The sequence below is a fragment of the Hemiscyllium ocellatum genome, chromosome 13, assembly GCF_020745735.1.
Source record: "Hemiscyllium ocellatum isolate sHemOce1 chromosome 13, sHemOce1.pat.X.cur, whole genome shotgun sequence".
NCBI classification, from domain to species: domain Eukaryota; kingdom Metazoa; phylum Chordata; class Chondrichthyes; order Orectolobiformes; family Hemiscylliidae; genus Hemiscyllium; species Hemiscyllium ocellatum.
The window spans coordinates 21,638,257-21,660,535 of NC_083413.1; the positions used below are offsets into that span (position 1 = coordinate 21,638,257).

The following is a 22,279-nucleotide window of genomic DNA, read 5'->3' on the forward strand; positions in this document are numbered from 1 at the left end:
AGAGCTTGGCTAACAATGTTCCTCTTTATTGTCTCATCAAAACAGGCCGTGTTGTGTAAGTCACCTGTTTTGTTTCTGTCAGTTCCTCTTCCCCATCTCTCCTCTCAGGCAAGTGCAACAGAATCCCTGGTATGTATCCAAGGTCACTGCTTCACCTTCACATAATATCATCTATTAATTGTCACATTGTTATTTGTAGGAGCTTGCTGTGGACAAATTGACTGCCATATTTCTGACATTGTAACAATATGTGAACTTCAAATTGTGCCCATTGGCTATAGGATATCCTGTGGATGTCACAGGCTTCATATATAGTCAAGTGTTTATTCATTAACCACAGGCAGACCCTCATTCACTGAACATAGAATCCCTACAGTGTGGAAACATTTGGCCTAACAAACCCAAACTTGACCCTCTGAAAAGCACTCCATCCAAAACAACTCCACTACCCTGTAACCCTGCATTCCCCATGGCTAATCCACCCAACCTGCACATCACTAGACACTATGGGCAAATTAGCATGGCTAATCCACTGAGCCTGCACATCTTTGAACCGTGGGAGGAAACTGACACACCCAGAGGAAACCTATGGGGACAATGTGCAAACTCCACAGACACTCGCCTGAGGCTGGAATCAAACCCAGGTCCCTGAAGCGGTGACGCAGCAGTGCTAACTACTGAGGCACCTTACTGCCCCAATTGAGGCCTTTCTCTCTCTCTCTGAAGGAATGCTATGGATAGTGGAGCCTGAACTAGAAGCTGAATTCATGAATGCAGCAATTGCCAATTTCTTCATGGATGACAGAATCGTTCCCATTCTGTGATCACTTCTACAAAGAGTTCATTCTATTTTACTCCCTTTAGTTGTTGCCAAATTTGCTGAATTTCTTTAGGAAGGGTGACTCAATCCTGAACGTTAACTCGGACTTCTCTCCACGGATGCTGCTAGACCTGCTGAGCTTTTTCCAGCAATACCTGTTTGAGTTTCTCTCGCATTTTGTTTTAAGTAAGAACAGTTAAAGGCCATTCACTGAATCAGATAGGATTTTAAGACAATCCTCTGATTGTACAGTTACCAGTAATGGTACTAGCTTTTTATTTCAGATTTTTTAAAATTCAAAATTTCCCAGCTGCAGAGATTTAAATTCAGGTGTGTTTTTCCTTTTTTGTCTGGTGTTCTAGATTACAAGCCCTGTCACATAACCACTATGCTGCTGTAAATCAAACTGCTGTGGGTTGTGAACTGAACTAGATAGATGGAGAAATGAACTGTCAATTAGGCACAAGCTCACTGCATTTTAAACAATGCATTTGAAGCACATCCCAATGAATATTAGTGCAGTGTTGGTGACGTGTGCCAACCTCAAAGGGGATTCACAACAACAAAAACAGAGAACGTTGGGAAAGTCAGCAAATTTTGAGGCATAACCCCTAACCTAAAGGGGAACAGATTTCAGACTGAGTTGAGGAGGAACATCTTCTCCCAAAGGGTTGTGAACCTGTGGAATTCCCTGCCCAGGGAAGCAATTAAGGATATCATAGAATCCCTATAGTATGGAAACAGGTAATTTGGCCCAACAAGTCCACACCAACCCTCCGAAGAGTAACCCACCCAGATCCATTCCTACATTTACTCCACACCTAACCCACACATCTCTGAACTCTATGGGTAATCTAGCATGGCCAAGTCACCTAACCTGCACATCTTTGGATTGTGGGAGGAAATCGGAGGAAACCCACACAGACACTGGGAGAATGTGCTAACTCCACACAGACAGCCACTGGAGTCAGGAATTGAACCCAGGTCCTGAGAGCTGTGAGGCAGCAGTGCTACCCACTGAGTCACCGTGCTACCTCATTGAGTGTTTTTAAGTCAAAGACAGAGTTTTGAACAGGGAAGGAGTTAAGGGTTATGGTGGGAAGGTAGGTAAGTGGTACTGTGTCCACCAAAAGATCAGCCATGATCTTATTGAATGGCGCAGCAGGCTGGAGTGGCCAGGTGGCCTACTCCTGCTCCTAGTTCTTACGTTTTTGAATTTGGCAGCATCTGTGGATAGAGGATCAGCGTTCACCTTTCGAATCTGGTTCTTCAGGAGAGAAGAGAAAACGTCTTAAGAAGGGGTGCTTGAATAGGAAGGGATTAGAGGAACATTAGCCAAATGCTGGCCAATGGGACAGGATCAGTTTAGGAAACCTGGATGGTGTGGATGAGTTGGACCCAAGTGTCTGTTTCCATTCTGTACAACTCTATGACTCTTATAGGAGAAACATTAACTGTTTCTCTCTCCACGTATACTGCCAGACCCACCGAGGTTCCCCCAATGTTTTCTATGTTTTTAAGACATAATGAAAATACAGCCAGGGAGGGAGGGTTATTGGGGGTCCTCTAATCAAAATGGAGGGCAGTGTTCAGGCTCTCAAGTTGTTCAGTCCTGGAGGCCGTAAAGTACTAATGTTGAAAACGTGTTGTTGATCCTCCAGCCCACATTGTGCTTTTTTTGGAACACTGCAGCAGGCTCAGGACAGAAATGTTAGCATGAGAACAAGATGGTTTACTGAACTGGCAAGTAGCTGGAAGGGCAGGAATCACTCTTACCGGTGGAGCACAGATATTCTGAAAGTGGCCACCCAGTCTGCGCTTGATCTTCCCCGGTGTAAAGGTGACTATATTGTAAGCAATGATTGCAATAGATTAGATCGAAAGAAGCACAAGCGAAATGCTGCTTCCCCCGGAAGGTGCGATAGGGCCTTGGACAATGAGGGAGGAAGGAGGAGAACGGACAAGTGTTACACCTTCTGCAGTTGCACGGGAAGGTGCGTGGGGAAATGAAGAGCTGGTCAGAATGATGGAGGAGTGGAACAAGATTGTTTGGAGGAAATGGTCCCTGTGGAATGCAGTGGGGAGGGAAAGATGTGTTTGGTCACGGCATCCCTCAGGAGCTGCAGAAATAGCGGAGGATGATCCTTTGAATGTAGAGACGAGGAGGGTGGGGAGTGAGATCACAGACAATCTTATTGTTATTCTGGGAAGCAGCGAGTGCAGACATGTGGGAAATGGGTGAGGATCCCAGGCTTTCAACATCTGCAGTATTTCACTTTTATACGGTATTTCACAGTCTTGTTCAAAATGTTAGTCTCAATGCATTTTTGGTTAGTAGACCAAAAAAATTGGAAGTATAGGGAAAAGATCTGTCATCTTACTCTCATACACACAGCATTATGGGAGATGGGGCACAGCAGTAATATCACTCGACGAGTGACCCAGAAATAAAGGTTAACACTCTTGGGATATCAGTTCAAATGACACCAACAGCTGGGGATGTTTAAGTTTGATGCATAAACATGGAATATCAATCTCATCTCAGCAACAACTACTGACAATTATCACAAAACTCATCTGGTTCATTAATGTCCCTTCAGGAAGGAACTCCGCCATTCTCACTCCGTCCTGATAATTTTATTGCTTAAATTATTTGCTTACACAGTGTTAGCCAATTCTCCGATAGTTTATTAATGCTCTGCGGTGAAATGTAAAAATCAAATAATTGGTTTATTTTACAATTGTGAAGTGAACAAGTAGTGAAATATTTATAGCAAGTCTCAAATTCAACATCACATCTTATAACAAGTAAAATAATAACCCACATTATCAGGCTGCTCCTTGTTGAATATTTCTTGCAGTATTTAATTTTGTGAAGGATTGTGTAAAAATGAATTCATTAAGCTTTGTGACAAAACCCAGAGTGAAACCATTTTTGTGGCATTTTTAAAAGAGGTTATGGAAAGTTCACTGTGAACATTAGATTTTTTTTTAAAAAAACAAGGCTTCCTCAAGTTCACATGGCTGATGAGAATAGCTCGCTTTCCTATACACCTTGCTGTTGCTGCTGTTGGATGCAGAGTACCTTGGTAATGGAACTATCTGGGGTAGTGAAGACAGCGAGGAAGGACTGCTCACTGATTGTTCCCATTTCTGAAAAGTAAAAATTCCTGTTGAGTTCAGGGGGAGACCTATTTGCTGTTCGGAAAGAGTAATTGGAAGGATTTTTCCATTCAGTATTTTCTGAGCAGGCTTTATCTGAAGAACTGCAGAGATAGCTGTGTATATGATTAATGACTCAGCTGCATCAACAAGAACAGCACAGCATTAGATTTTGTGACACTACGTTTTATCTATTCTCTTTCAAGAATAATCCATGGGCCAAATCACTTTTCTTTCCAACAGTCAATCTCTGCAAGAGAAAGGCATTTTTTTTTCCTTCCTTTCATGAAGAGTTTGTATTTTGGGGCTATTTAAAGGGATGCGTACTTCTAGATTACTGACTCAGCACCTTTGTTGAATAGCTGTGGGGGAAATCGGTTAGCTCAGGTGGCTGTTTATGATGCAGAGTGATGCAAAGGCATGGGTTCAATTCCTGTAATGGCTGAGGTTACTCTCCACTCCAACCTCTTCTCTCACTTGAGGCATGATGACCCTCAGGTTAAACCACCACCAGTCATCTCTCCATAACATTGGCTTTGGTAGTATAACCAATAATTGTGTCTTATTCATAAGTATCTTCTCTGCCAACTAATCATTTTAATTGTCCATTTTTATAATATGGAAAGGTATTTTTATTTCATACTATAACCCAGAGGAGTGAGACTATAGCAACTGTACTCCTCTATCTTGACTGTATGCCACCCTGTCCCAGTTACTACTGTAAATATTAATCTTATTCATCAATAATTTGAATTTGATCTTGAGCAGCTCAATGATAAAGTGGCCCTACTTAGTCCCACCAGCAGATTGTCTGCCAGAAATAGGCAAAATCTAATGTGTTCACCTGTCTTTTTGATTATTCAATCACTGTAACGCCATCAGTTTGATCTCTAGCAGTTCCTCAAGAAAGCTGCCAATTCAACCAGCTTTATTTTGGGTTCCTTCAACACCATCTCCGGTTTTCTGCCATCAAGTGGAAAGATTCTTACTTGGTGGCCCATTTAAAGTCAAGAAGTTTAATGTCTGTTCCACCATTTCGATTTAAAGCAATTGGCTCACCTGCCTCTAATACACATTTCCCAGCTATAGTCTCACCCACCCCCAACCAAGCTGATGAAGATCACTTCTTGAACTTTAGAACTCATAGAAGCTGCTTGATATTAGAAAATGTTAAAAATCTTCAGTAGATTGGCAATTCAGTCAGAAATTCTGAATCGCCAACCATTTAAAAAAATAATTACACTGTGATGTATTGAAGTCAGAAGTTTGTGATTTCAAATAAACCTGTTTGGACAATAACCTGTTGTCATTATGTGACTTCTGACTTTGTCCACTCCATGTGTCGAGTTAGAGATTCAGGAATGTAACCATAACTGACCTTTGACTAACGAATCCAACTATTGCCATTTGTCCTTCTCGGTATCCATGAAGAAAGGGCACGTATTGATTCTGATCTCTTTCAGCAGCCAATACCAAAATACAGTGAATTGTCCACAGAGACAGACACACACAAACCTGAGGGACAATTCCGGGGGAAAACAGGTCAATAGCTTATGATGAGAAAGCATAATTTGCATCCCTCTGCCTCTGTTCTTTTGCTGGTCTTCAGGTCATGCCTGAACTGGCCTGGAAGCCACACCAGATAGATCAGGAACATCAACTGGAACGCAGGAAGGGGAGGGTTTCTCTGATGCATCCCTCAAGTCTGTACTAGAGCTCCACGCTGTCAAGTCAGGTAAAGGAAAGAACACTCCCGATAGCCACATTTTAGTGGAATGTGAAGGTCATTTCCGTCTGAGATGGTTCCGGAATTGAATTAATTTAATAGTCAGTGTGAAGAGGCATAGTTCGGAAATCAAATTGGCGAGTTGAATTTCCACCAGCCAACTGTGATTGGACAGAAAACAAATGCCAGGGGGTACTGGTCTACCTAGAGACTGGCGAAGGTTGTGGAAGTGAGGACACAGAATTGAAAATTCAGGGAGCATGAGACCAAATGTCCTTTAGAAGTTAAACTTCTTGGATAATGCTGCAAAGGGGCAGTGGTCTTGGCAGTGATTGGTAAGACATAGTTTCACTGAGACAGGAGAAGATTAGAATGAAATATGCACTGGACATTTCCACCTCCTCACTCTACTGCCACCAGTACGTTGTACATCACAAAGGGTATGACGACAGTTTGAAGATTTGATCTGCGACTTTACTCCTTTTACTGCTCCCCTGATTTGAACCTTTTCAGAATCTTTGGAAAGGAGCATTGTCTACAGGAAGAATTTTATTGTTAAACAATAAGTTAATATTTAACATATTGAGGATTTGACTTCTTCCTTTGTAGAGTATTCAACAACTGTTAAGTCATAGTTTGCTCTTTAATCATGAAGACATTTGTTGGCAATTGCAATCGTCAGTTCTCAGAAACAGAATATCTGGGCAATTTTCCATCTTGTAGGAGTGAGTCACAATTGTCATACACTAACCTCCTGCTCTCTCTCTCGGACCTCTGTGTTTTGCTTTTTGTGGGAAGGGCGACCCGGAGCTGCTTCCAAAATCGGCTCCTGGGATCTTGGGACTTCTCCCCTTCCCACTTGATGGTTGCCGTCACCGCCTTCAGCCTCCTCAGCTCTGGCACATGGTGGACTTTCTTCACTGGGCTGAACTCCACCAGTATAACTCGGATCTGCCCAGTGCTGGCCATGCGTTCAGTGCCAGCCTTCAGCTCTAAAAGAGCCTGTGTCCCATTCACTAGGTAATTCGGGCTCAATACCACCAACAGCCTCCTGCTTTTCCAAATACAAGCCAATGTCTCATCTGTAATGACTAAAATACAAAACAAAAGGCATTGTCAGGAGAAAGAAATGAAGAGTAATAGTCAACATTCACAACAAACACTGCCAGATCAACACTATGCTCCTGCTATGTGGCTTGACACAGCTCAAAATAGTGTCCTTGGCCCACAGAATCTGTGCCAAGCGATCTACACTTATCCTATTTTCTAGCACTTGGCCCAGTGTTTCAATGTTATGATGGTGTTATCGGTAACTTATGCTAAATCACTTTGAACTGTCTGCATGGTTCTGGTCTCCGTAATGTAAAAGGAAGATAGGAAAGTTTGATGAGAGTGGTGGAATGGCTTAGAGGGACTGAGCAGCCTATTTCCTGTGTGCCAGGAGTGCCTGATTTAAGAGCGGATGATACTATTTGAACCAATTCCATTTTGATTTAATCCCCTCCCTCTTTTCCTACTTTCACTCCATTACCCAGGTGAGAACACTGCATGGTTTACTTACTGCTCTGTCATCTTCAATGATCTCTGCGCATAAACACCCAACTCCCTCCACTCCTTCATAATGTTCATCCAACTAAAGTGCGTCACGTCACATTCCTCTGCATTGAACCTTTCCAATGACTTTCTGGAGTTCCAAACAGTTTACAATTCTAAGTTTTGTGTCATCAGTAATCTTTGAAATCATTCCCTGCACACCAAGATCTAGATCATGTATACATTAGGAAAAACCATGAGTCCCAAAAACGTAGGGATTCCTAGGGAACTCCTCCACAAGTCTCCAGCCTGTATCATATCGATCACTCTCTGTTTCCTATCACTTCGCCAATTTTATATCCACCCTTGAAGTAAAACATAGAATATTACAGCGCAGTATAGACCCTTCGGCCCTTGATGGTGCGTCAATCTGTGGAACCAATCTGAAGCCCATCTAACCTACACCATTCCATTTTCATCCATATGTCTATCTGATGACCATTTAAATGCCCTTCAAGTTGGCGAGTCTACCACTGTTGCAGGCAATGCATTGAGCACCCCTGCTATTCTCGGAGTAAAGAAATTACCTCTGACATCTGTCCCATATCTATCACCCCTCAGTATAAAGCAATGTCTCCTCAAGCTAGCCATCCGAGGGAAAAGGCACTCACCTGTCTACCAACATACATTCTAACATACCAAACTTTGACAATGTTAGAAATGCCAAGTGTCAAAGTTTGGTTTGCTGGAATGTAAGTCATACCTACCTTTGCACAGTTTAAACCTTTTTGATGATAATCTCTGCATTTTTAAACAATAAAACAATGGGGTGGTGGTCAGCACTGCTGCCTCACAGCACCAGGGTCCCAGGTTCGATTCCAGCCTTGGGTGACTGTGTGTGTGGAGTCTGCACATTTTCCCTGTGTCTCCGTGAGTTTGCTCCACTTTCCTCCCATCGTCCAAAGATGTGCAGCTCAGGTGAATTGGCCATGCTAAATTGCCAACAGTGTTCGGTGCATTAGTCAGATAGAAATGGGTCTGGGTGGGTTACTCTTTGGAGGGTCAGTGTGGACTGGTTGGGCTGAAGGGCCTGTTTCCACACTGTAGGGAATCTAATCTGAAAAAAAAAATTCACAACTAAAGATGCCAGAGATCTGAAACAAAAACAGAAATTGCAGGCAAAACTCAGCAGGTCTGGCAGCATCTATGGGAAGAAAGCAGAGTTAATGTTGTGAATCCAGTGGCTCTTTTATCAGAACCAATCTGCTTTCTTCTCACAGACACTGCCAGACTTGCTGAGTTTCTCTAGCAATTTCTGCTTTCATTTCAGATCTTTGTGTATTTGTTGGAGTAAGTTTCATATGAAATGAACTTGTTTTTCTTTGTTGACGAAAGATACCTGTCTGTGAACAGTTTCCTGTATCAAATACAGATTGAGACTCACACAATTGGGCTTATCATCAGAAGTTGCTGGAAAAGCTCAGCAGCTCTGGCAGTGTCTGTGAAGAGAAAACAGAGTTAACGTACCGGGTCCAGTGGCCTTTCCTCATTTAGCAGCTGAATGTTTACCAGGTTAATGTTGGAAGCTGATGTTTACACTGAACTGATATAGTTGCAGCCCAGATGAGTAAAACAGCACTGACAAGGGAACAATTGGGTGTTTTCTGGAAGTGTGTGAATGGTTTAGATGGCAACACGTTGAGTGGTTAGGGAAATGGAACTGATATTCAACAGGCCTCTTTGTATCAAGACCAGAAGCTGCCAGTCACAACCACTGGAGATTTCTGGGCAGAAGTCAACATGTTTGCCTTTATTGGTCAGTGTATTGAGTAAAGGATTTGGAAGGTCAGGTAATGGCTGTATAGGATATTGGTTCAACCACTTTTGAAATACTGCATGCAATTCTGATCTCCCTGCGGTAGTAAAGATGTTACTAGCTTGAAAGGGTGCAGAAAGGATTTGCGAAGATGTTGCTGAGTTTGGAGTTTTTGACCGATAGACACAGGCTGAGTAGGCTGGGGCTATTTTCCCTGGAGCATCAGAGGCTGAGGGGTGACTTTATAGAGGCTTATAAAATCATGAGGGGTATAGATTGAGTGAGTAACCAGGACATTTTTCCTCAAGTCAGGGAGTCCAAAAGTAGAGGGCATAGGTTTAAGGTGAGAGGGAAGAGATTTAAAAGGGACAACTTTCATGCAGAGGGTGGTGCATGTACGGAACGAGCGGATAGAGAAAGTAGTAGAGGCTGGTACAAACACAGCATTTAAAAAGGCATCTGGATGGGTATATGCATAGGAAGGGCTTAGAGGGATATGGGCCAAATGCTGGCATACAGGAGTAGATCAGTTTAGAATATCTGGTCAGCATGGATGAGTTGGACTGAAAGATCTGTTTCTGTGCTGTACAACTCTGATTCTAGTCACCTTCGAGATGTAGAGAATAGAGGGAAAAGGCTAGGGGAGTATAGGAGCTCCGGTAAAAAGACCAGGTGACATTGAAAGATTCTATACATACTCCCACCAGGTAAACTATCCCGGTCATAGATGCAGATTTTATATCCGTATTCGTTTTCCAAGACGGATTGCAGCGTGGTGAGCACAAACTCCTCCTCTTTGGAATTCCTCGCGTATGACATGTAGACATCGAACTCCTTCCCGTCTGTAATATCACAACAGAAAAGAGGCAGAGAGAACCACTTCAATGTGAATGCCTTGTGACGGTCTCACTTCCATCTCCCAGTCAGTTACATTCACAGCGTATAAACAACAGACTGGGCGGGGTCGCGGAATCTAGTAATCCACAACCACGAAGCATTAACCCCGAGGAGATCTAAGAACAAAGGACCCCCTGAGGTTTTAATATTGTAAAAGGTTAACTGAGGGAATACAGCAGCCCAGGCAAAAGTGAGGACTGCAGATGCTGGAAACCAGAGTCTAGATTAGGTGGTGCTGGAAAAGCACAGCAGGTCAGGCAGCATCCGAGGAGCAGGAAAATCAACATCGTGATGAGGGACTGTCCTATCCCCCCCCCCCGCCCAGGAACTCGCCACATACATTCGAGACACCACCCGTGCCCTCCACCTCCTCCAAGACTTCCGTTTCTCCGGCCCCCAACGCCTCATCTTCACCATGGACATTCAATCCCTCCACATTGTGACATCGAACACTTCTGCCGCCACCTCCAATTTTACTTTTACCATCAGGACACCCGCTCGCCTTCTGAGGACCCCTTCGCCCAACTCCAACACACCCCATCCACCTGGACACCCCGCACTGGCCTATTACCTGCCCTCGATTTCTTCATTTCCAACTGCCGCCAAGACATTAACCGCCTCAACCTGTCTACCCCCTCCCCTTCTCCAATCTCACACCCTCACAATGTGCATCCCTTCACTCCCTCTGCTCCAATCCCAACCTCACTACCAAACCAGCGGACAAGGGGGCACAGTGGTAGTTTGGCGCACTGACCTCTACATTGCTGAAGCCAGACATCAATTCTAAGACACCACCTCCTACCATCCCCTCAACCATGACCCCACCCCCCACCAACACCAAACCATCATCTCTCAGACCATACAAAACCTCATCACCTCAAGAGATCTCCCATCCACAGCTTCCAACCTCAGTTTGGGAACCCCGCTCCTTCCCAAGATCCACAAGCCTGACCATTCTGGCCGACCCATTGTCTAACCCTGCTCCTGCCCCACCGAACTCATCTCCACCTACCTTGATACTGTCCTATCCCCCCTAGTCGAGGAACTCCCTACATATGTTCAACACACCACCCACGCCCTCCACCTCCTCCAAGACTTCCATTTCCCTGGCCCCCAACGCCTCATCTTCATCGTGGACATCCAATTCCACTACACCTCCATCTGCAATGACCAGGGCATCCAAGCCCTCCGTTTCTTCCTCTCCCACTCTCCCGACGTCCCCAACAGTACCCTTTCACTGACACACACATTCGTTTGGCTGAACTCATCTTCACCCTCAACAATTTCTCCTTTGAATTCTCCCACTTCCTCTAGACCAAAGGGGTAGCCATGTGCACCCATATGGGCCCCAGCTATGCCAGTCTCTTTGTTGGCTATGTAGAACAGTCCATCTTCCACAGTTACACTAGCACTACTCCCTACCTCTTCCTCTGCTACACTGATGACTGCATCGGCGTCACCTCGTGCTCCCGCGAGGAGGTTGAGCAATTCATCAACTTCAACACATTCCATCCCAACCTTAAATTTACCTGGACCATCTCCGACACCTCCCTCCCCTTCCTGGACCTCTCCATCTATGACGACCGACTTGACACCAACATTTTTTACAAACCCACCGACTCCCACAGCTGCCTGGATTACTCCTCTTCCCACCCAACCCCCTGCAAAAATGCCATCCCCTATTCCCAATTCCTCCGCCGTATCTGCTCCCAGGAGGACCAGTTCCACCACAGAACATACCAGATGGCCTTCTTTATAGACCACAATTTCCCTTCCCATGTGTTGAAGGTGCCCTCTAATGCATCTCATCCACATCCCGCACCTCCGCCCTCAGACCCCACCCCTCCAACTGTAACAAGGACAGAACGCCCCTGGTGCTCACCTTCCACGTTACCAACCTTTGCATAAACCAAATCATCCACTGACATTTCCACCACCTCCAAACGGACCCCACCACCAGGGATATATTTCCCTCCCTACCCCTTTCCACCTTCTGCAAAGACCGTTCCCTCTGTGACTACCTGGTCAGGTCCACGCCCCCCTAAACCCACCCTTCCATCCTGGCACCTTCCCCTGCTACCACAGGAATTGTAAAACCTGTGCCTGCATCTCCCCCTTCACCTCCATCCAAGGTCCCAAAGGAGCCTACCATATCCAAAATTTCACCTGCACTTCCACCAATATCATTTATTGTATCAGTTGCTCCCGATGCGGTCTCCTCTACATTGGAGAGACTGGGCACCTCCTAGCAGAGCATTTCAGAGAACACCTCCAGGACACCCGCACCAATCAACCCCACTGCCCTGTGGCCCAACATTTCAATACCTCCTCCCGCTCAGCTGAGGACATGCATGTCTTGGGCCTCCTCCACCGCCGCTCCCTCATCACCTGACACCTGGAGGAAGAACGTCTCATCTTCCACCTCAGAACACTTCAACCCCAGGGCATCAATGTGGACTTCACCAGTTTCCTCATTTCCCCTCCCCCCACCTTACCTCCGTTCCAACCTGCCAGGTCAGCACTGTCCCCATGACTTGTCCTACCTGCCAATCTCCCTTCCCATCTATCCGCTCCACCCTCCCTTCTGACCTATTATCTTCATTCCCACCCCCATTCATCTACTGTATTCTTTACTACCTTCCCACCCTCCCCGCCCCCCCTCAGCATCTCTCCACCCTGGAGGCTTCCTGCCTCTATTCCTGATTGAAGGGCTTTTGCCCGAATCATCGATTTTCCTGCTCCTCGGATGCTGCCTGACCTGCTGTACTTTTCCAGCACCACTCTAATCTAAAATACAGCAGCCCATACAGTTCTGAAGAAGAGTCATTCAAGACTCGAAACATTAACTATTTCTCTCTCCATAGATACTGCCAGACCTGCTGAGTTCCTCCAACACTTTGTGTGTTTGTTTCAGGTTTCCGGCATCCACAGTATTTTGCCCTTATTACTGCACAGAGGTTAGGCAGCAGGGAATATGATGGACATTAACAGTCCTTTACGAGGATGAGGAAAGAGCGAACATGCTGGCTAAAGTACCCACACTTGGTGACAGGCTCTGGGTAACTTTGATCTGTCAAATGTCAGCTGAAAAGCCATCACTTTTGGGGAAAATGTTGGAGGTCAGTGGGAATAAAGTTTGCACACCCCCCCAGTTTCCTGAATTCACTGAGAATTCTGAGCTTGACACATGGATCCATCATGCCCCTCACACAGCTTGACAATTACCCTACTACCGGCTTCCCTCACCTCCCACTGTCTCATCGGCACCAAAGTACAGTCGGTAAAGCAACACGATCTCAATCCACCAGAAGTGGTAGACAATGATGGAAGTGACCAGGATCGATAGTGTAACTCCAAAGGCACATCCAAGTTCAGTTGCATAACTAGGAGCTGGGAGCAGGTGAAAAACAAAAGAAAGAAAAATCCTGTTAGAAGGAAAACAAAACTACAAACATAGCACCTTTAATATCCCCAGAACATCCAAAATATTTTTGAAACTCATACAATTCAACTAAACCTAATGCCAAAAGCAGTAAAAAGACAAGTCCAAGCTTTTATTCATTCACTATGCGGTCTTGGCTCTCTGGGTAAAAATTTATTGCCTTTCCCTCATGGTCCAGGGGTAGTTATGGGTTAACCATATTGTGGTGTGCCTGGAGTCACATGTAAGCCAGACCAGGTACAGACAACATCATTTTCCCTTCTACCTTCTTAACTGTCCTCTGAATAAATTTTATAAATGGTGCTGCACATATCAGATCCCATTGTCTAGGACCTTCATCTCTCAATCCTCCAAACTTCAAATTCTGTCCTTCATCTCACAGTCCTCCAGCCTCCACTCAATCCTCCCAAAACATCTCATTGTGTTCAGATTGATCATTCGTCAAACGGAAACGTTGTTATCTCTGTTTCCTCTCCCCAGAGAGCTGTGGGACCTTTTACCTCAACCGGAGGGGGCAGACAGGGTGACAGTTTATCTTTCTGCCTGAAAGATGACAGTGCAGCACTCCATCACTGCTGATCTGTGGACAATATGGTGGCTCAGTGGTTAGCACTCAGAGTCCCAGGGACCTGGGTTCGATTCCAGCCTAAGGTAAATGTTCTGTGTCTGCATGGGTTTCCTCCAGGTGCTCTGGTTTCCCCCCACAGTCCAAAGATGCGCAGATTAGGTGGATTGGTCATGCTAAATTGCCCATAGTGTCTAGGGACACGCAGGCTAGGTAGACTAACCATGGGAACTGCAAGGTTACAGGGATAAGTGGTTGGAATGCTCTTTGGAGGGTCTCACAGACTCAATGGGCCAAATGACCTCTTTCCACACTGTAAGAATTCTATGATTTTAACGATGTGCTTATGTTCTTGGAATGGAACTTGAACCATAATCGTTTCTCATGTGGGAAGGGCCTAAGAAGACTTCACTAGAAATAGTTCAGGCAATGAATCAGACTAAATCCAGTAGAGGGCCAAGATCCCTAGCATGTTTGAATAAAGTTTGAATACCTTTCCAGGCTAAAGTCACTTGTACACTGGTCAGGCCTTTGCGGTTTTGCCCAAAGCAGGTGTAGTTCCTCTGGAGGTCACTCGAGGTCACAGTTTTGAAGCTTATTGTTTTTGTAATGATTTTGTCCTCAAGTTGCAACAACTCTTCACTGCAACAAAAAGTGAGAATTGAGTTTCCTGGTATTTACCAAGTCAAGGCTTCAAACCTGTATCTTTTTCCTCTGCATCATGTAAAATATAAACAACTCATGATGCATTTGGGGTTTTGAACAAGTGGCATGTGTGTTTGATCTGTGAGCATGAGAAGGTTTAATCACTAACTGGTCAGTATTACTGGGGCTACAATTTTAAAATCAGTATGTGTCAAAGAACACAAATGATGGAAGCCCTCCCAGAGTGATTATGCAAATTTATCTTTATTTTAATCTAATTTTAGCTGCATTTCTTTTCTGTAATAAAATGCTCTTTTATTGTTAAAACCAAATCTGTGTATATGTTTCAGGGAAAGAGCATCATGTGAAATAAAAAACATAAAAAACAAAAATTGATGAGGCCAGATTTCAGCCTGTGATCTGACTTGTTCAGTAATAACCATCAGCTGGGATCATAGCAAAGGGTAGTTGGAGAGATGAGAAGATAAATTACCAGAAACCTATTATCTGGTTATGTTGGTAGCAAGATAATTACATAAAAGTTAGAGTTAACAAGTTACTTCTTTCTTTATACTAATTTTTGATAAGCCTCCTGTTACCTTGAGATTAGATTAGATTAGATTAGATTAGACTTACAGTGTGGAAACAGGCCCTTCGGCCCAACAAGTCCACACCGACCCGCCGAAGCGCAACCCACCCATACCCCTACATTTACCCCTTACCTAACACTACGGGCAATTTGGCTTGGCCAATTCACCTGACCCGCACATCTTTGGACTGTGGGAGGAAACCGGAGCACCCAGAGGAAACCCACGCAGACACGGGGAGAACGTGCAAACTCCACATAGTCAGTCGCCTGAGTCGGGAATTGAACCCGGGTCTACAGGCGCTGTGAGGCAGCAGTGCTAACCACTGTGCCACCGTGCCGCCCATAAATGTCTTGTAGAAGTATCTTATATCCAGTTAACTTCCTTTAGTCACCATTACATAGGTAGTGAATTTGTGAATGAAATTTTACAAATAGAATTAAACTCAGACAAACACAGATCCTTTACATCCACCTGAACAAGACGGTGCTGCTTCAATTTAATGTCTCATTGAAACAAGTACTTCTCAGCATTACATTCCTGCATTGATGTAGCTATTTTTATTATCTATTTAAGGCTTGAAATAAAACATTGATCCATGATATTCTGACACAGAAAACACAGCCACCAAATAAACAGCATTATCTTTGCAGACATTTTATAGAACACGTGCTTTGAGTAATATAGACACACAGCACGGAACCAGACCCTTTGATCCAACCAGTCCATGCCAACCATAATCCCAAAGTAAATTAGTCCCACTTGCTTGTGCTTGGCTCATATCCCTCTAAACATGTTTTACTATGTACTTGTTTAAATATCATTTAAACATTGTAACTGTACCTGCATCAACCACTTCATCTGGAAGTTCATTCCACACATACACCACTCAAAAACAATGCCCCTCTTGTCTTTTTAAAATCTTTCTCATCTCATCTAATGTATATGCCATCTAATCTTGAAATCCCCCACCCTAGCAAAAAGACACCTGCCATTCACCTTATCTTTGTCCCTCATGATTTTATAAACTTCCAGAAAAGGTCACCTCTCAACCTCCTCGGCTAAAGTGAAGAGTGTCCCAGCCTATCCAGCTTCTCCTTATCAATCAAACTCTCCATTCCCAGCAACATCCTGGTAAATCTCTTCTGAATTCTCTCCACCTTAATAATATCCTTCCTATAGCAGGAAGACCAACCCTGTACTCCACAAGAGGCCTCACTGTGGGCGGAACAGTGGCACAGTGGTTAGCACTGCTGCCTCACAGCACCTGAGACCCGGGTTCAATTCCCGACTCAGGCGACTGACTGTGTGGAGTTTGCATGTTCTCCCCGTGTCTGCGTGGAGAACAGTCCAAAGATGTGTGGGTCAGGTGAATTGGCCACGCTAAATTGCCCGTAGTGTTAGGTAGGGGTAAATGTAGGGGTATGGGTGGGTTGCGCTTCGGCGGGTCGGTGTGGACTTGTTGGGCCGAAGGGCCTGTTTCCACACTAAGTCTAATCTAATCTAACAACATCACCACCAATTGCTTTGAACACTGAAGCAATTGTTTGTTTTTATTGTTTTGCGAGGATTATGAACTTTTTTTTTAAGACAGCTTGTTCTATCAAAGCCATAAAAACATTTGACTTTGGGGCAACCTAACTAGAAGGCAATCACGACACCACAGGCTTTTGCACATATCAGTCTTCAGTAGAACTGAAAGTATTGCTGAAAAAAGGACCCATTTTGTCCAAGACTTCTATCTTGTATCCATCAAGAAAATTCACTAGAAATTGCAATGTTAAGGAGAACAACATTTTTATGAAAAAAGAACTATACTTTGTGATGTTTATTCTACGATCACCAAAGGTAAACAAAGGTAATTTTTGGATTTGTGGTCAAAACGTGACATTTCAGTGTATCACACCCTCACTAAGATTACTTGCAGGACTTTTTATCACAAGGTAACACAGTGCAATTAGAAGTTCTGTTTAGGCCACGCACCTTCCATCCACAAACAAACTTTCTTCTGACGCAGTCTTGCTTAAGCTTTCCTTTAATTTGCTGTAAAAAGTGAGGACTGCAGATGCTGGAGATCAGAGCTGAAAACATGTTGCTGGTTAAAGCACAGCAAGTCAGGCAGCATCCAAGGAACAGGAAATTCGACGTTTCGGGCCAGAGCCCTTCATCAGGAATGAGGAGAATGTGTCAGAAATTGCTGTGTCAGCAGACAAGGTTGTTCCAGTCTGACCACTAGGAGGAGGTGTGGAGCAAGTTGCTGACAGTTCTCTGACAAACCACGCACCATCTCGTATTCATTGATTTGATCACTGGCTATCACGTTTTTATTCAAAACGCAAGCTGAAAATGCTGCTGCTTTTTCATTTTGGTCTAATTTTGACACTTCCACCCAAATGTACTTGCATAAAGATTCAACTAAATATTTCCAATTAGACAGCGCAGAATGGTGTCAATAATCTTTAGTAGCCAGGAATCTGAAGAGGTGTCTTGAGTATAAATAAAATCACTACGTAGATGCAGCATGGTGGCTCAGTGGTTAGCACTGTTACCTCACAGCACCAGGGACCTGGGTTCAATTCCAGCCTCGGGTGACTGTCTGTGTGCAGTTTGCACATTTTTCTCTGTCTGCGTGGGTTTCTTCCAGGTTCTCCGGTTTCCTCTCACACTCCAAAAGGTGTGTAGGTTAGGTGGATTAGCCATGGGAAATGCAAGGTTACGGGGATAGGGTGGTGGGAGGCGAGTCTGGATTGGATGAGTTGGTGTGGATTTGTTGGGCCGAATGGTTTGTATCCACATCGGAGGTATTCCATGGACAGAGTCTTTCCTTGAAAGAATCAGGACAATTTCTCTCCCTACAAATATACTACAGCCATGTACCCAATATAAAGCCATAAGAATTAAGAACAGCAGTAAACCATTCAGCCCTTCCAGACTGCTCCTTTGCTCTTTTGGGGGGGGGCGGGGGAGGGGGGAAGGAAGGGCGAGGGGGGGGGGGGGGGGGGGGGGAGGAGGGCGGGAAGGGCAGGGCGAGGGGGGGGGGTGGCGGGGGCAGTGAGGGGGTCGGGGGGCACGAGGGGGGAGGGAGGGCGAGAGGAGGGGGGGGGAGGGAAGGCGAGAGGAGGGGGGGAGGGAAGGCGAGAGGAGGGGGAGCGTGAGGGGGAGGAAGGGGGTGAGCGATGCAGGGGCGAGGGGGTGGAGGGTGAGGGGGTGGGGGGAGGGCGAGCGAGCGAGGGGGGGAACGCGAGGGGGGGTGGAAGCGAGGGGGAGGGCGAGCGAGGGAGGATGGGGGAAGCGAGGGGGAGAAAGAAAGACTGACTGTCAGACACACAGACAGACATAGACTTAAGACATCACACACACAAACCCGTGTATTGCAGCTTTCTGCTGTTAGGATTGAGCCCCCCCACTATCACCTGATGAAGGAGCGTCGCTCCGAAAGCTAGTGTTCTTCCAATTAAACCTGTTGGACGATAACCTGGTGTTGTGTGATTTTTATCTCTAAACTGTTTGTATCCCTTTCACATCTTGCCTTTCCATCTATTTTTGTCTTGTCTATAAACTTGGCTGCAGTATAAATGCTTCCTTCTTCAAGACATTACGTATATATTGTACATAGGTGCAGTCCCATTATTGATCCCTGTGGAATGCTACTGTTTACAGGTAAGTCACCAACCTGGAAAAAACCCTTAACCTCACTTATAGCTTGATGAGGTGTTGATCTAATTAATAACTGCAGCAAAGGTTTTAACGCACACATAGATCAGCCTCGGAGATAAAAGGGGAGATATACTGGTTACCTCAGTAGTCTGCGCTAATACTCTGCTAGGAGATTGCAATCTGTTCAGCTCACAGCTTGCTGTCTTGTAGCCTTACCATCACATACAATCCGGACGAGTCTTAGAGATGTACAGCACAGATACAGACCCTTCGGTCCAACTCATCCATGCTAATCCGATATTCTAAATTTATCTCGTCCCATCTGCCAACATTTGGCCTAAATCCCTCTAAACCCTTCCTATTCATGTACCCATCCAGGTGCCTTTTAAATGTTGTAATTGGACCAGCCTCCATCACTTCCTCTTGCAGATCATTCCAAACATGTACCACCCGAGTGAAAACATTGCCCCCTTAGGTCCATTTTAATTTTTCTGCCTCTCACCTTAAACCCATGGCTTCTCGCTTTGGACCTCCCCACACTGGGAAAATGACCTTGGCTCTTCATCCTATCCATGCCCGTCATGATTTTATAAATCTGTAAGGTCACTCCTCAGCCTCCAACGCTTCAAGGAAAATAGCCCCAGCATATTCAGCCTCCCCCTGTAGCTCAAACCCACCAACCTTTGCAACATCCTTGCAAATCCTCTCTGCACCCTCTCCTATCGCAGGGAGACCAGAATTCAATGCAGAATTTCAAAAATGGCCTAACCAATGTCCTGTACAGCCTCAGTACAACATCTCAACTCCTATACTCAATGTACTGACCAATAAAGGCAAGCTTCGTCACTACCCTGTCTACCTGTGAAACCATCTTCAAGGAACTGTGAACCTGAACCCCATAGTTTGTTTTGTTCAGCAACTCTGCCCAAGACTCTACCATTAACTGTAAGAGTCCTATCCTAATTTGCCTTACCAAAATCAACATCTCACATTTATCCAAATTAAATTCCATCTGCCACTCCCAGTGGCCCATCTGATCAAAATCCCATTGTACTGAAGTAACCTTCGTCGCTGCCCACTATACCTCCAATTTTGGTGTCATTTGCAAACTTACGAGCCATTGCTCCTATATTCACATCCAAATCATGTATATAAATGACAAAAAAAAAAGCAGTGGACCCAGCGCCAATTATTACAACACACCATTGGTCAAGACCTCCAGTCTGAAAAAAAACAACAACACTCTCTCACCACTCTGTCTCTACCTTCAAGCCAATTTTGTATCCAAATGTGTAGCTCACCCTGGATTCCATGTGACCTAACCTTGCTCACCAGTTTACCAGACGGAACTTTGTCGAATGCCTGGATGAAGAGGAATGTTGTTCAAAGGTCACCTGGAATTCTGGCCTGAACTTATGTAAGGATTGAAGAATCATTCCAGAGCATAGCTTCAAACAATGAAAATCAGTATACAAGCTTTGAAGGGCAGTGATCAATTTTAAATCAATGCATCCCAAAATATATGCCTCATCAAACACACACACAAATTTCTGGAAACTCACTATTTCCAACTGTGTCAAACACAGGGCAGTGCCGTCTTTGGTTTGAAGGCCTGATTAGGTAAACCGACTTTTGAATCAGAGTAAATATCAAAGCAAATGGATACGGTTGCAACACAGATTTTAAAAATTCCCAAATCTCTGGCATGACCTTGCCCAATTCCACCCAGATCGCATCAATATAACTTCCAGAAGTTTGACCTCATTATTTCTAAAAAGTAGAAAGCCATCTTTAGGGTAGCTGGTGGTTCAAAAGTACCTCTGAAATAATTTTATTGCAGGAGCTAGATCCTCTGCATGTTGCCCAGCGACAGTCCACCAGAGAGTTGTGGGTGAATTTTGGATACAATGGAAATACATCCTACAGGTTAAATTTACTTCCTGACCTAGACAGAAATTGAAAATCACATTTAATACTTGCCATATCATAATCTGCTAAACATACCAATCTCTCCCAACGAAACAAAGGTAACGCTACTTTCCTATGTTTATTCTGTGATCTCTATTTGCAAGAGAAGGCCAATATTGTGGCCAAAATGTGACATTTGAGCAGGTCATAATTTCAATAAAATTACTTGCAGCACTTTTTAAATCAAAAGATGATAATGTTATTAAAAGTTCTGTATGGACCACACACTAGACATGAGCTGTCTTTTGACACAGTCATGCTTGTGCTTTCCTGACCACCGTTCAACCTAGTAATTTACAAAGGTCAACAGACACTGACCACTGGGAGGAGATGTGGAGTAAGTTGCTGAATTTTTTCTTACAATCGCTTGTCATCTCGTACAAGATCTTGCATTGATCAACTTGGTCAATCTCACCGACAGATGCACTATTTAAATTTCCTCATACTACCAAATTTGGCAAAATCAAACACTAATTGGCAAAATCGCACTCACCGTGTTCAACTATAACTTGTTGATTGACTTTTGGCAAAACTAAAACCGGTGCCTTCAATTCCTGTTGGCTAGCTGTGGGCAAACAAAATCGCAAATTAAAACAAGAATTGTCAGCCTACCAATTACCCTGAGGCTCTGGGATGAAGAGACAAATTGTGCTCTAGGTTAAAAAGACTTACCACAAATCGAGATGCTGACTGTTCTGGTCAGAGTGTAAGGCTGTTCTCTTTGTTTCATTGTTACGACACACGTGTATTCTGCTCTGTGGTATTCTCGTACAACGTGGAATACCAATTTACCTTCAATCTCTGATACAATCTCCACCACTTCCTCAACTCTACAACACCCCTAAGTGTAAAAGAGAGAAAGAAATCAAAACAAATAACATTAGCTTGGCTTTCCCTTACACCCTTTCAAAATACAAAACTGAAACCATCTAATCACATACTGGTCAGAAATTCAGTCATTTTGAATGACCCAAATTCACCAATCTTGAAAAGGGACCTCGCCAATTAAGTGAGGCAAAAACAGCAGGGACAAAGTCCCCCAAGTCAGGTCTTGATTTAAAATTAGAATTCTTGGCACCTTCCCTGTAACTGGGCTATAATCTGAGAACTCCTTTCCCAACTGCACTGTGGGATTTACCTGTACTTCACAGGCTGCAGTGACTTAAGACCACCTTCACACAGGATGCCCAACAAAACAATGGCCTCACCACCAAATGTCACAGACAAATTAATTTTTAAAAAAATTATGAGCAACAATGTTTAAAGGAATACCCCAAGTACTCAAGACCAAATAAATGGAATAAGATGGTTGAGGACAGGAGTGAAATCTGGTCCCACAAAGCTGCATTCAAGAATAAGCACATTAACTGGGAGGCAGTAGCCTCATGATATTATCGCTGGACTGTTAATCCAGAGGTCCCAATAATGTTCTGGTGACCCAAGTTCAAATCCCGCCACAGC

General features: G+C 44.4%; 1 protein-coding gene across 3 annotated transcripts in view; it reads right to left on the reverse strand.

Moving 5' to 3' along the window:
- Positions 1–3,649: 3,649 nt before the first annotated feature.
- LOC132821802 (interleukin-1 receptor accessory protein) overlaps positions 3,650–22,279 on the reverse strand; it is a 47,328-nt gene continuing 28,698 nt past the window's right edge. The window contains exons 6-12 of one of the 3 annotated variants that reach the window (XM_060834608.1): positions 21,491–21,659; positions 21,312–21,383; positions 20,669–20,795; positions 14,455–14,603; positions 13,201–13,344; positions 9,762–9,899; positions 3,650–6,799 (exon numbers count right to left, since the gene is read on the reverse strand). In XM_060834608.1, coding sequence (XP_060690591.1) covers positions 6,387–6,799; positions 9,762–9,899; positions 13,201–13,344; positions 14,455–14,603; positions 20,669–20,795; positions 21,312–21,383; positions 21,491–21,659 — 1,212 coding nt within the window. In that variant the 3' untranslated portion in view covers positions 3,650–6,386. Of the gene's footprint in view, positions 6,800–9,755; positions 9,900–13,200; positions 13,345–14,454; positions 14,604–20,668; positions 20,796–21,311; positions 21,384–21,490; positions 21,660–22,279 lie in introns of all 3 variants that reach the window. The other 2 variants (XM_060834606.1, XM_060834609.1) reach the window with 2 other exon arrangements.